The sequence below is a fragment of the Agelaius phoeniceus genome, chromosome 25, assembly GCF_051311805.1.
Source record: "Agelaius phoeniceus isolate bAgePho1 chromosome 25, bAgePho1.hap1, whole genome shotgun sequence".
Taxonomy (NCBI): Eukaryota; Metazoa; Chordata; class Aves; order Passeriformes; family Icteridae; genus Agelaius; species Agelaius phoeniceus.
Window position 1 is genome coordinate 6,570,887 of NC_135289.1, and position 14,204 is coordinate 6,585,090.

Sequence of the window (14,204 nt, forward strand, 5' to 3'; positions counted from 1 at the left end):
GCAGAGAAGAAGCCCTTGCTCATAACTGTGAGGAATAACCAGACTTGGAAAGAAGAGAATCCTTGTGTGTATCTGTTAATAATGGACAGATGCAAAGGGGGAACTTGACCTAAAATTGACTTTTTATGTGTTTGTGAATAAAAACACGTTGTGACAAATTTTTAGCATGGCAGTATTTGGTGCATGGATAGGGTGAAGTTGGAATAAAATCCTGCAAGGGGTTAAACTGCACAATCACCCTGACCTTGGGTGGAAAACAGGGGACTAAACTGGAGGAAGATCCTGCTCCCCACGTGTGCTCTGTGTGCTGCCTGCACACACCTCTACATCACACCCAGAGTTACACAGACACACTCTTGGCAAAAAAATAATTATTGACATCGAGAAAGTATATAAAAGTCCCTTCTCCCCCCTAAAAAGAAGAAAATGTTTAAAAATATCAGTGTCATCCACATGAAATCCACATGTTTGGTTTGCTTTACAGTTGAGTTGAACTCAGAAACTCTCTACATCTTTAACATCCTCAGGAATCATGGAAGCGTTGCTCTTCCTAGACATGAACCAACTCCAAATTCTGAAATAGAAAAGAAATAAAACAAAGAAAAAGCAAAACCCCAGATAATTAAAGCATTCAAGAGATCTTTTCATTACAGCAAACCCCAACTTTTAATCTTTTCTCTGAGCCTGGCTGCAGTTTCTCAGCTGCACAAAGCTTTTCACCCTGGACTTCCACCCTCCTCAGAGTCCCAGTGCAAACATCCCAACAGAGAAGGAAGTGAAATCCATTCCTGGGCAGAGGGAGGGAAGGGGCTTTAGCACTGTTTTCCCTTGGTTTGATCACAAGGACCATGCTGGGGAAGGGAGCAAGTAATTCCCTCTGCATAATCTCAGACATTATCCAAGAGACCTCTGGTATTTTCAAAGTGCTTAAAGCTTTTCCCTTCAGTGGGAATCATGAGTGAAAAGTGCCTGATGGGTTAAATCCTCATTTCTCACTGAATATAAACCCATAACGATGCCCTGGAAATTCTGCCCATGGTTTCTCTTCCCTGATTCTCTTTTGAGATTTTCAGTTGACAGAATGTGGTTCTCAACTCTGACCTGAGGTTGACAGGCAGATTAAGGGCTCAAACTATTAGTTAAGGCTAGTGAAGCCATGGATGTGCTGGAATTCACTGCACATTACTGGCACTGTCTGGCTAACACCGCTCAAAGTTCAGGAATGAGGGCCAGGGAGAATCCCAGAAGAGCCTCACCTGTGAGGGTTTGGAAAAATGCACTGAAATCAGAGATTGCTTGGCAAAGGAAGGGAGAGGCACAGTTGAGCCCAGCAGCTTTGTCTGTCCTGTGACATCTGTGCTGAGCATCTCCAAAATGCACAGCTGGGCAGTGGGGGCAACATCTGCCCTGGGCCCAGGGACAGCACAGCCTCTGACCTCTCATAGAAACAGACTGGGCTGGGAAAATTTGGGATGAAAATCTCACAAACACACTCCTGAAGTGATCAAAAGTAGCAACAATCTCAAAGGATTCCTGTGTCTCGAATCCACCACAAGGGCCATGTTCCCACAAGGGCCATGTTCCCATGTTCCCCATGTTCTCACCTGCAGCCTGAATGTGCACGGAGAGGCTCTAAAATCTCGAGGAGAGGGTCCTGAAGGTCGTTCCAGCTAAAGATCCCATCATGTTCTTATCAAATCCTTGCTAAAAAAGCAGAAACATGAGGCGCATATCAGTTTCTACACTGAGAGCAGGAATTGAGCAAAGTGTGCTTCATCCTCAGCCAACCTCCTCTGTCAGGCCTCTGGGTACTTTTGTCACCCTTACTGGTGAACTCCACAGAATCACAGAACCATGGGATGGTTTGGGTTAAAGGGACCTTAAAGCTCATCTCATCCCACCCCATGCCATGGGCAGGGACACCTTCCCCTAGACCAGATGGCTTTTCCTTGCTTTTGCCTTCCATCAACCCAGAGCTGGACCCCTCCTGGTTTTTGGAGGGAACTTCTATTGAATCATTCACTCAGTATTGTTTCATTTAGTTCCTCATCCTGATAAAAGAGCAGAAGTCTTCACATGGTGCAGGTACCCCTGCAGACTCCCATCCTCCTCCCTGACAGGTACCTCTGCAATAAACCTGTGTGTGAACACCAGAGTGACTCAGTCACACCAAAATGAGCTGGCATGGGCTGTGAGCAGAGCCTGGCACAAAACCACCCCAGCTCCTCTGCAGAAAGGCCTCACTGTCAATGTGGGAACAGACTTTGGATGCTCTGCTTTTGCCTCCAGGTGCTCCCCTTTGTAGGGATCCCTCCTCCTCTTTAATTTGGCCCTGTACTCCCTGCAAGTGCTGCTGCTTTTGAGTTGGAAAAACCCAAACTTGTTTAAAGAAAGCCACTGGGAGCTGGAGCTGGGAATTGGGAGTAGCTGGACCTGGGAATTGGGAATTGGGAGCAGCTGGAGCTGGGGGCTGGAGCAGGGAGCTGGGAATTGGGAGCAGCTGGGGCAGGGAGCTGGAGCTGGCTCAGTGCCTGTTTGGCTCTGCACTTTCCCAGTTTCTGTTGCAGGGAGTAAAACAAATCCCAAATACTCCTCTCCTCTTGGTTTGAAAGCTTACTCTGACTGCAGGGGGATGTAACCACAGGGCAGGGCCATGGACACAGAAGAAAATGAGGGGAAAGAGAGGAGGGACCTTGCCAGGCACCTGCTGGGACACAATGGGCTGCAGAGAAGGGAAGCCCCTAAAGGAGGGTGGAACACCCAGCATGTCCCAGCCCAGAGTGAGGGGGCTGTGCTGGGGAACATTCCAGCACCATCCCCAGGGAGGAAGGTGTCTGACACAGGCATGACACCCTCTGCTTTGTCCCCAGAGTGAGTCCCAGCAGTGTCCCCCTGCCACCTGCTCAGATGCCAGGCCAAGTGCCCCAGGCTCCTTCTGGGCCCTGCCCTCCTTGCTGCTGGATCAGGGCCTTTACCAGCTCCCCACCTCAGCAGATGAACAACCCAGAGCTGCTCCTGACTCCCAGAAGCAGGAGTGTTGTCCTTACCTGCTTGAGCACACTCTGCAGCTCCCTGTTGGACCAAAGGTCTGTCAGGAGAAGTCGAGCAGCTTCAGCTGCTTTTGGACAGGAGCTGGGAAGGTGAAAGCAAAAGGAGGATTATGGCAGGCACAGAGCAGCACCCCACAGGCACTGGTGAGCACCTGGGACAAACCCAGGCACTGCTGAGCACCTGAGACAAACCCAGGCACTGCTGAGCACCTGAGACAAACCCAGGCACTGCTGAGCACTGGGACAAACCCAGGCACTGCTGAGCACTGGGACAAACCCAGGCACTGCTGAGCACCTGGGACAAACCCAGGCACTGCTGAGCACTGGGACAAACCCAGGCACTGGTGAGCACTGGGACAAACCCAGGCACTGCTGAGCACCTGGGACAAACCCAGGCACTGCTGAGCACTGGGACAAATCCAGGCACTGGTGAGCACCTGAGACAAACCCAGGCACTGCTGAGCACTGGGACAAATCCAGCTCCAGCTGGGAGCCTGGCTAGCCATGAACAGGACTGTCAGTAACACCCTCCTGCTCTCTCAGCAATGTTGTGTGACAACAATTGTCACCAGAGCAGGGGAAATGAAAGAGAGAGGAGGATCTGAGTGGGAAAATGAGGATAAAACTGAGCTGAGTCTGAAATTTGAGAGAGGGAAAGAGAAGGGAAATAGTGCCAGCCCTTTGCTGGAGTCTGCAGGGACTGCCAGCGTGGGTGGATCTCCTGGGAGGGGGCAGAGGAGCGGGCTTGGAGCTGCCTGGAGAGGACAAGGGATGGGAGCCTTTGCAATAACAACATCTGCAAGCAGCCCAGAGCCCTTACTCAGCACAAGGGAACAGATACCTGCTCACGTAACAGCTCGAAACCGTGAGTCATCGCAGGACCTTTTATAATTTTGGAACATTTCATACCCTGATATCCCCTCCCTGCTGGCTCCCATGGCTGCTCCTGATCTCCTGGGCCTCCTTCTGGCTGTGGGAGACTCCTGCTCTGGGTTCAGGGCAGCAGCCCCAGCCTGTCCCACCCAGGATGATGGAGAGGAACAGGACCAAGCTCAGGACCCTCCCTGTCTGATACAGAGCCTTGTGCCCTCAAAAACATTCCTCAAAACAGTCCCCAAAAGCCTACAAGAAATGGAACCAATAGATCATGAGGAACCTGGGACATCAACTCCACACTTGGAGTGTGGGAGGACAGGGATGGAACCACATCCAGAAAATTTTGAGGCATTTCTCTGATATACACAGCAACTGCTACCAAAGAAATGATCGAGTTTAACTTGGTCATAAACTTCAAAGGTGTTGTGCAGCTCCCAGTGTTGTGTGGAGGGCTGGAGGACAGCCAGAAATTCCTGAGCAATGCTTTGGGACAGAAAAAACAGGTTTTATTGCCAAATCTCTTCTGTAGTTATAAGCACACTATGCTCTGTCACCAGAATGACAATGTTTTAAAACATTTTTGCCTGAAATGTTGTCTGTGGCTGAAAAGCCATTAAATCCCTACAAACCCAAGGGTACCTGATCAGACAGGCAGAGCACAAACTGAACTCTCAAGGATTTGTAGTTTCAAGTTATTTCTCTATTCCTAAGCCAGAGTAATTCTCTCTTATTTTTGAAAAAATTTACATCTAATGATGCTTAATACGTGCTTTTTGCCACTATGTCTCCAGAGAGCACCTCAGAAGTTTTGTATTTTCAAGCCAAAATTACCAGCATCAGTACCTGAATCATTTATGAATTCAGGCAGAAGTTCTGAACTCTTCATTTGAAGAACTGGCACTGACTGTTTCTTCCAGCATTGACTGCTATAATTTAGGTATAAAAAGCTCAATATGGGCTGGTGGAACTGTGATGCCAACTTCAGTAGGTAAAGCAGCATATCCCAAACAAAACAGTGTGAATATAGTAGTGGGTAACATGGAGCAGAATATCAAGGACAGCTGATTTGAGGGGGAAATTCCTTAATAATGAATTGCCTGAAAATCAAAGATGATTTTAAGCACTGTCTGTCTTTTACAAATAGAATTATTCATGAAAAATTGTGGAAAGGCAATGAGGGAGATGTCCCCTGGTGGCAGTGGCAGGAGTGATCCAAAAAGCTACAGACTCAACAAAACATAAACAAGACACAATCAGAAGGAGATGGTGGGGAATGGGGAGAAACAGAATGGGGGCAAAAAAGACAAGAATCTTGTCCACAGATATCAAATAATGGGGAGAAATAATCCCTCCTCAAAGGACAAATGTACGAAGAACTTAAGGTGTGTCACTGAGAATGCCAAGGAATTCCCAGAACAAGCAAGAGATTATGAAATTGATATCAAGGTGCAATCTTTGGCAGAAATGGGAAATTGGAAATCTGTGGATAAGAACTCTCTGGCACAGGGAATAATCAAGACCTGAGTCTCTCAAGAGATTAATTTTGGCAAAATGCTGTGGTGCAATTGAACTGGAAAATAAAACTGCAATAGCAAAAGTGTGAAAAGTGAAGGAACACAGAGAAACAGAAATAAATCCATGGTAAAGGGATAAACTGCAAATGTGATGGTCTAAAGCACAAGGAGAGATTTTGAGAAAAGCTTTGAGTGCAGCCAGTAGAATTAATGAGGAGAATTTCAATTTAATTAGTGAAATAATGTTGCTTGAAAATGAGCAGAGAAATATTTTTCAGACAGCTGGAGAAGAAAAATGAAAAGGAAACCAGACACCCTAATAAATCAGGTCCAGTGGCTTTACTTTCAGAAACATCACCAGAAATTGAAGGAAATATTCAATATTTTGGCAACTTCAATTAAAAATAATGAAGAGTGAAGGAACCCCATTTGACCATGAACTCCATGCCATAGAGAAAAGCATCTGCTCTATGACAATTACTTAATTGGGATGCTCCAGGAAGAAGAAGAAACCACATCCATCAGATAAACTGCTGAACCCTCTCTGCCTTTCTGTCAGAACCCAGCTATGAGAAATATGAGGAGAAAGAAACATGGGAAGGGAGGAGAACATGGGAAAGGACAAGATGCATAACTCACTGGTCTGGAACCTGGAGTCTCTTTCTAAGCTATGCCTCTGAAGCTGTTTGAGCTGGTGGAGCTCCTGGTTTGCAGCTGGTAATGCAGTGAGAGCCCAGCTCAGAAACACAGGGCAGGATCTGTGGGTGGCAGAGGAGACACAGGGAGGGAGCACCCAGACACCAACCCCAGCCTGGGGGTCAGGGAATGTGCACAGGGACCTGAGGCAGATTAACAGAGAAAACTGCAAAGCCCTGACAGGTGCAGGGTGTCCCTGGGTCCCCCATGGCAACTGAGGCACCCCTGAGCCCCTGTCCCCCCCATCTCTGCTGCCTGCAGTGCTGGGAAGGAGGAGGTTGGTGATGTGGGACTCAGCACATTCAGAACTGCAGTGGGGATCTGGGGGCTTCAGCCAGCCCCCAGGAGAGGTGGAGGTTTACTGATGGGGAGGCTCTTTCTGATGTAGGACTGGACAAATCCCACCCTAATTTTTCTTGTTTATCTTCACAGGCAGCATGTGACACTGGGAAAATTTCACCTTGGGACCCAGCAAGAGTCAAAAGTCTCTCCAACATCTGCTCTGCTGGAACAGCCTGAAATAATACAGCTTGGACAATAAGATTAGTCCTGGGTGGAAATTGTTCTCTTTTTCTTTTTCCCTGAGAAGTGAACAGCATAAAAATCTTTGAGGACAAAAATGAATAATGGAGGCAAAGGAACAACTCAAGTTTTGGACACTGTAAGAACTGGGGAGTTTCTCGGGAGGACTTTGTGATCCTGGCAGGACTGGAGACATCTCCAGAGTTTGGTAACTCCTCACAATTCAGTGACTCACCTCCAAGAAAGCTCATCCCCAACAGCCAAGGCAATTAAAGTGTTCCCAGCCCGGGTTGTGCAAGGCTGTGCTGGAGCAGCAAATTACTGAGCACTGGTCTGAGGAGCCACAGCAGGACTTCAGCACGAGTAAATACCATTCAAAACAAGGAGGGCTTAGGAGAGGGCTGGGTTTCATGGTAATTGGGCTCATTGGAGAGTGGAAGCAAGCAAAAGCAGCAAATAGAGCAATGCTCCTTGGCCCAGGCCCAAACTAAACAAGGAGGCCCCGTGTAATGACAGAGAGTGTCTCTGCCATGGAACAAGAGGTGGATTGGAATAACTTTATCAAAGGATGATGAAGGCATGCAAATGGATTTTCACAACAGAAAACAATGGGTTACTTGTCTAAGGCATTTTAAAACAAAGACAGATGGCAGGAGAGATGAAAGCCTAGGAAGGAGAGAACATGGTCGAAGATAATAGAAGTTTAACACCAGTTTGGCCAGAAATGAACACAGAACTTGGCAAGGCTTGACAGGCTTGTGCTGCAGGGAATATGGATAACAAACAGGACAGAATTCCTACCACCAAACCCCAAACCAAGTCCTAAAATAGAAAGAGGTAAAATATGATGAGATTGCTCAGCTGGTGTAAAATACAGGAGTAGACCAGGAAGGTACCTAAAATAATTCCTGCCTATGTTCCCTCAGAGTTGCATCTTGAGGAAGATGATTCAATTAAAAAATGAACAGAATTGCACATAAAAGTTAAGCATGGTCCTTGTGTACCTGCAGTGTTGAATCTCAGACCTGATCTTCATGACAAGGTTTGAGGGAAGCCCAGGAGTCAGGAAGTCACTGACATCCCCTGTTCTGAGGGCTCGAATTTTTCATAGATCAGAGAACCCCAGAGTGATTTGAGTTGGAAGGGACCTAAAAGATCATCCAGTCCCACCCCTTGCCATGCCAGGGACAACTTCCACTAGCCCAGGTTGCTCCAAGCCCCATCCAACCTGGCCTTGGACACTTCCAGGGGTGGAGCAGCCACAGCTTCTCTGAGCAACCTGTGCCAGGGCCTCCCCACCTTCATGGGGAAGAATTTATTCCTAATATCCAGTATAAATGTCTCCTCTTTTATTTTGAAACCATTCCCTCTTGTCCTGTCACTATCTGCTTGTGTAAAAAGTCACTTCTCTTTTTTTTTCATAAGCTGTCTAAGTACTATTTTTAAAAGACTTTAAGATATTGGTGCTTCAGCTCTTTTTAGAAATTCCTAAAATTCAGCCAGAAAGTTTCCAGAGGTCCTTTTGCAAATCCACCCTGGATGGCTCCTGTCTGTTTCCAAGAAACCAGTGCTGAGGATTTCTGCCCACTAACACACCCAGATCCTTTACTGGGAAGGAATAATGCTTCAGTCTGGCTCCAAAGGGTGCTGGGAAGGCTCTGGGCTCAGTCTGGCTCTGTCCCTGCCCCTGCCTCCTGCCCCACACTCACCCATTCCGGCACAGGCTCACTACATTATTTAGCAAGTTGCTGGACAGGTAAGACTTTCCCAGGTGGGGGTTGGACATGATGAGGTTCCTCAGAGTGTAACAAGCTGATGTCATGATCTCCCCATAGCTGCTGGTGTTTCCAGACTGGAACGACAGGAGACGGGACACATCTGGGAGCACCTGGTGAGCTAAAGAGGTGGAGGAATGTTCCAATCAACATTTAAACACAATCTGACACAAGTGAATGATGCTATTTGTGTTAACACCAAGCAGAGTTATCTCTGCAGGGAGACACTGGAAGTGTTGGACAGCAATGGCATCATTGTCGTGAGTGGATTTTCCCAAGACAAAACGAGGTCTGCAGGCCTTTGGAAGGGCAGTGTTGTTGGCCACAGACACTGAAGTCCAACTCAGTTCCCAAAATACTGTCACCCTCGTGGTCCTGTAGGTTTGTCTGTCCATAAAGCACAGCACGTGTCACACAGCACTGGTGACTGTCCTTGGGGCCAGGAGAAATGACACTGCTCTGCCCAGTTCTGGAGCATGGCTAGGTCTCCTTATGGGGCTTACAAAGCAAGCTGGGCAGATCCCACAGAGCTGAAAGCTGGGATCCAGCACGGGGGAAGGACTTACCCATGGTTTTGTGGAGCACAGGATGCCTGGACATGTTGCTGAGCAGAGAGGCCCCGGAGCGGACGACCTCGGAGCTGTTGGACTGGAGCAGCCGCGCGATGCGGGGCAGCCCCTTCTCCTTCAGCCCAATCATCTGGCTCATGGCATTGGACATCTGAGGGACAACACAGGAGCCCATGATTACAGTGCCAGGGGAAACAGCTGGGATGATGGTCAGGCCTGGAGGAATGGGACTGTACCATAAAATGAGCACTGCACAATCCTTTCTCCTGCTGCTGGATGATCCCACTTACTCTGTCAGTTTTACCTCTCTTCCCCACAGTTATGGGAGCCTGGAGAAAAGGAGCCTCTGGGAGGATCTTCTGGCTCTCCTCAACTCCCTGACAGGAGGGTGCAGGGGGGTGGGCTCTGCTCCCACAGAACAAGGGACAGGACAAGGGGAAATGATCTCAAGCTACCCCAGGGGAGGTTTAGATTGGATTCTGGGGAAAATTCTTCACCAAAGCAGTTGTCAAGCAGTGGCACAGCTGTCCAGGGCAGTGGTGGAGTCACCATCCCTGGGAATGTTCAAAAAGTACATGGATGGGGCACTTGGGCACATGGGTTAGAGGTGAACATGGGTGAACAGCTGGACTTAGTGATATTAGAGGGCTTTTCCAAGCTTAATGATTCCATTACTCTGTGACATTTGAAAAGTCAGCCTCTCATGTGCTGTGATGCAGCTGGTGCTATTCTCAGGAGCCCCAATGGAGCAGTTGATCACTCAACTGACATTCCAAACGCTGGAGAAGCTTTGCTTTCATGTCCGTGTTGCCCTCACCCTTCACAACGCCCTGGCAGCTCCCTGCCCTGGCCCTTCACAGCTCCCTGCCATGCCACAATGCCAATGGGAGCAGGAACAGATAATGGATGCCTTTAAAAAACGGTCTGAGGATGAAAACTACTCATCTTAGATGTGATCTTGTGCTTGTAAATGTAGAAGGTATCAGGATGCAGCCAGGGCAGAGGAGCTCAAGCACATCTCCTGAATAAACTGCCCTTATTGACAGAACTTAAACTGAACTTCTCAGCTGCCCCACCAGAAATGCTGATGGAGACACACGTCCATCAACAGTGAGATGGGAGTGGAGAGAAGGCTCTGGAAAACATGTGCCCTGTTCCACAGGGCACCACAGGCACATTCACACCAGCAGTACTGGGGTGTGTAAAGCACAGCTGAAGGATATTCAGAGCCATCCTCTGTGAGCTAAAGGATCACAGCAAGCTCCATAAGCTCATCCCCAGATTCAGTTTCCATCAAATGACAGCAAACTCAGCAACTCCAGCTCCAGCTCTGAGCTGGAATGAGACCCTTGAGGGGAGGAGCCACTTCTGCACACCCAGACAAATTTCAGCCATTCCATGCCAGGAGGCTGAATTAAATTGCTCCAGCACTGTCAGAGCTGGGTTTGGTTGTTAGTCCCTTGTGCAATGTTGTTGATTGCTGAAATTTCTTTTCCCTGGAGCACAGAACTCCAGCCCCATTTCCCTGACCAGCTCTGCCCATACGTGACAGCCTCTCTCCACCTTCTGGTTCGTGGCACTGCTTAGTTAAATTGCCAAAAGTCAAGGTTCCCAATTATTTAGCATGGAAATCGTTGTGACAAAAGGAGATCAGAGCTGGCAGGTTAATGCCATCCCAGCAGGGAAGGCTCCGAGTGAGTCACCCGTGTCTCTGGGTGGGACACTCCCCACACGTGACACGCCTCTCCTACCTATGGAATCATTATCTCTTTATCTCCCCATCCATCTTATTTAAATTGGGATTGATGGAGCTGGGCACAAACAGACAAGTCAAGGGCTGTCCCAGGGGCGGCAGCCTGCGAGGACGTGCCCAGGGCAGTGACGTGGGCCTGCAGAGCCATGGCTGTGACACGTTCCCCACGGTGCCACGGCATCACCCAGCCCCTGGCACTGCCACACTGCCGTGCCCACGGGTCAGGACATCTGTCACAGCTGTTTTACGGGTAGCTCTGAGGTGTGGACAAGCCACAATCCACAGCACAACCCACCCTGTCATTAGAGCCACCTCCCCTTGGAGCACACGCACGGGCGGTGGCTCAGCCCTTCTCCCATCTCTCATCACATCTGGCTAGGGGTGCACATCTGGGCTCACCCTCACTGCCACCCTGGGGGAGGCTGCCAATACCAGCAGCTGCTGGCAGTGCAACCAACAGACTGGAGAAATTGGAAACCCAGTGTATGGGTCTGGGATAGATCCTTGGGATGCTGGCTGTAGCTCCCCATGAGACCCTGAGTTTGGAGTTAGGATCCCACTGGATCAAACACTATGGAGAGACTGGCTGTGGTGCCCTGAGGTTTAAGGAGGACATTTTCCTTTTTCATGGCTGAGAAGTGATGATGATCAGGGACCTTAGAGTTCTTCCCAACCTGACTGACTCTCTGGTTCCATGGAAGTGCTGACACATTTGGGTGCACACATGTGGAGGGGAGGGAAGCTCTTACCAGCCCTCGGCTCGCAGTGAGGTTCTGCAGAGCTCCAGCACAAGCTTCCAGGGTGGCATCCTTCTTGCTCTGATCCATCAGGGACAGGTAGGTGCGGATGGCATCTGAGTGGTAGAGCCAGCTGGGGCCTTTGGGCTTGAAATCCTCCTCAGGAAGGGGAACCCCGTACTCATCATTCTGCAAAGACATGAGAAACAGGGAGTTCAGATCCTGCTCTTCCTTTGCAGCCCCTGCCTGGGGCTGAACATCACATTCCCAATCCCTCCGTGGCACATCCTACCTCCATTTTCCCACTCCTGCTGTTGAAGCAGCCTGTGAGAGTTTTGTCCATGTAAACGCTCCGGGCCATGTGGTTGAGCTGGGTGTATTTGTTGGGAACTTCAGCATCCAGGCGGTAGGAGAGGTTGTGCAGGATGCAGATGCAGTTCTCCACAGACTGCATCACCCCCAGAAGACAAATGCAAACATCACATTAGGCAGAAAACTACGGAACAGCACCAGAGAGGACATGGACTGGGCCATAAAATCAGCTTTTTAGCACCACAGATGCTCTTTAGCCTTTTTCAGGGAGCAAGGGATGGAGGGGAAGGAGCTGGAATAGATGTAAAGGATCTCAGTGAGCTGCTGACCCAGAAAACCTTGGGAGGCCTCACTTGCCACAGACAAGTTGGCAAACAGGAAAAGAGAGTGTGAGAGTGGTTGGATCAAACCATGAAATTCCAAATCTTGAAACACCCCTCTCACCAGGGGTAACTTTAACTTCCAATGACTCTCTCTGAGTCACAGTTACAGATCAGGTGACACTTTTTACCAAGAACAGGCTTGAAGCTTCCTTTCCTTGGATGCCAGAGTGCCCAATGGGAAGAGCAAGAGAGAATTTTGGCTGGATACCCATAACCAACACCAGAACCTGTGGTTACATTTCCAAAGAGCTGTGTTTTGTGTGTGCTGCTGGAAAGGGGCTTCCTGCAAAAGCCATCCCCAAAAGAGGGTTTGCTCAATCCAGAGAGAATTCAAAATAACTCTGGTAACTTTGAGGGTTACATCTAAAAAGTGTCTACAAATACTTTTTTGTCCAAGGCAAGTGCTGCTCAACACAGCCATCAGTCACAGTCTGGGGACTGGCAGAGACATGCCAGCTCCTGGCTTCCTGCTGAACATGGTGCCAAGCTGGGGATTGTACACTTGAGTCCTGCTGGATGGCAAGATGTGGGGGTAAAGAGCAAGAGATGGAGATTAGGATGCGGGAAGGGAAGGGAAGGGAAGGGAAGGGAAGGGAAGGGAAGGGAAGGGAAGGGAAGGGAAGGGAAGTATTCTGAGGACTCAGGAACCAAAGTATTTTACTGTTCATCTGTGTCTGTTAAAAGAAAATTTTAAAGCCCAGCTCTACTTCAGGCCTAGAGGCCCAAGGACTTACAACCCTCCAACAGATCCCACTGGGGCTTGGAAGGACAAGAGCAGCCAGAGACTCCAGCCACCTCTTGTGTTTTTCGGAAAGGGGTTTTGAAGTATTCCCAGGGTTGCAATTGTTAACTGTGGGGCTGGGCAGCCCAGGGCAGCAGCTGGTACCTTGTCATCAGGGCGGCTGGAGGCCACGCAGTTCTGGGTGTAAGTCATGACAGAGTCGATCAGGCCAGGGTAATTCCTCATGGTCTGGCGCCCCATGTCTGCAGAGCTCAGGTTCCTGAGGAAGCCATCGAGGAGCACAGCAGGGGACAAAGAGGAGAGAGGGTGAGTTGGGCTCTGTTCTGGCTATGGTTGTCACTGAATTGGGGAATTTTTTTGCAGGTTCAGCAAGGCTGAAGAACTGCTCCTGTTCTGGAGGCCTTTGGCGGGACTGCACCAGTGCACAAGCTCTCTTGCTGCTCTTTGGGACTGATTTCACCTGGAACATGTCCTGCAAGGAGCTCTGCATAGAAGACACCCTCCTAGGGACAGTCACCAGCAGGAGGCTGCCTCAGAGGCTCTGCATGTGCCACTACACAGACACTGTCTCCTGAGTGGAGTTTCCAAAGGGAAGACTGGCTAAAGACTATCTGGGCTTGTTGTGATCATCAGGAAGGTGCACAGAGTTGTAAGCACAGACCTACCCAGGGTCAGCAGCAATGTCTGTGTGGGAAATGGGCTGGAAACGCCAGAGGGACTGACCCATCTGTGAGGTTGAAATGGGTTCCTGGACACTGGCAGCTGTCAGCAGGACAGGGGAGTTTTTCCAGTAACAGGATATGGGTTTTGTTGTTTTACTCTGGTTTGTTTTTGTTGTTTGGTTTTTTTTGTTCATTTGGTTTTGGTTTTTTTTTGTTTTGTTTTGGGTTTTTTTTCCTATTTTATTGCCTTATAGCTTGCAAATGAAAAACAAAGAGAGGTTGGCAGTGGTTGTAGATATTCACTGCAGGCGTTCCAGAACTGGATCTGATGTTCACTGTGATTTGCAGCCTCCTCATTAACATGGATTCATCTGCAATCCAGAAATGCTTGAGCAGCAATGGCTCGGGCCCAGGGCAAACCCAGGGCTGTTCTCATCCCTGTGTTCTGATGTGGCAGGGCAGTGACTCAGAGTAGTCCTGGCTCAGCCCTTGGAGCAGGGGCTCTGGATCCAATCCCAACTTCCCTCACTCTCCCTGCTCCCCAGTCCTGCTCCCTTAGGCCTCTGGAGCTCTCTTGCTGACCTGCAGCTGCCAGTCTTCCTTGGGATGTTGG

At 49.2% G+C, this 14,204-nt stretch overlaps 1 protein-coding gene across 1 annotated transcript in view; it reads right to left on the reverse strand.

Moving 5' to 3' along the window:
• Positions 1-1,632: 1,632 nt before the first annotated feature.
• The window catches only part of PKP1 (plakophilin 1), a 46,552-nt gene continuing 33,980 nt past the window's right edge, over positions 1,633-14,204 (reverse strand). The window contains exons 7-13 of the mRNA XM_054648899.2: positions 13,074-13,188; positions 11,785-11,940; positions 11,505-11,681; positions 9,000-9,153; positions 8,368-8,554; positions 3,048-3,132; positions 1,633-1,704 (exon numbers count right to left, since the gene is read on the reverse strand). Of these exons, the coding sequence (XP_054504874.1) occupies positions 1,633-1,704; positions 3,048-3,132; positions 8,368-8,554; positions 9,000-9,153; positions 11,505-11,681; positions 11,785-11,940; positions 13,074-13,188 (946 nt within the window). The remainder of the gene's footprint in view (positions 1,705-3,047; positions 3,133-8,367; positions 8,555-8,999; positions 9,154-11,504; positions 11,682-11,784; positions 11,941-13,073; positions 13,189-14,204) is intronic.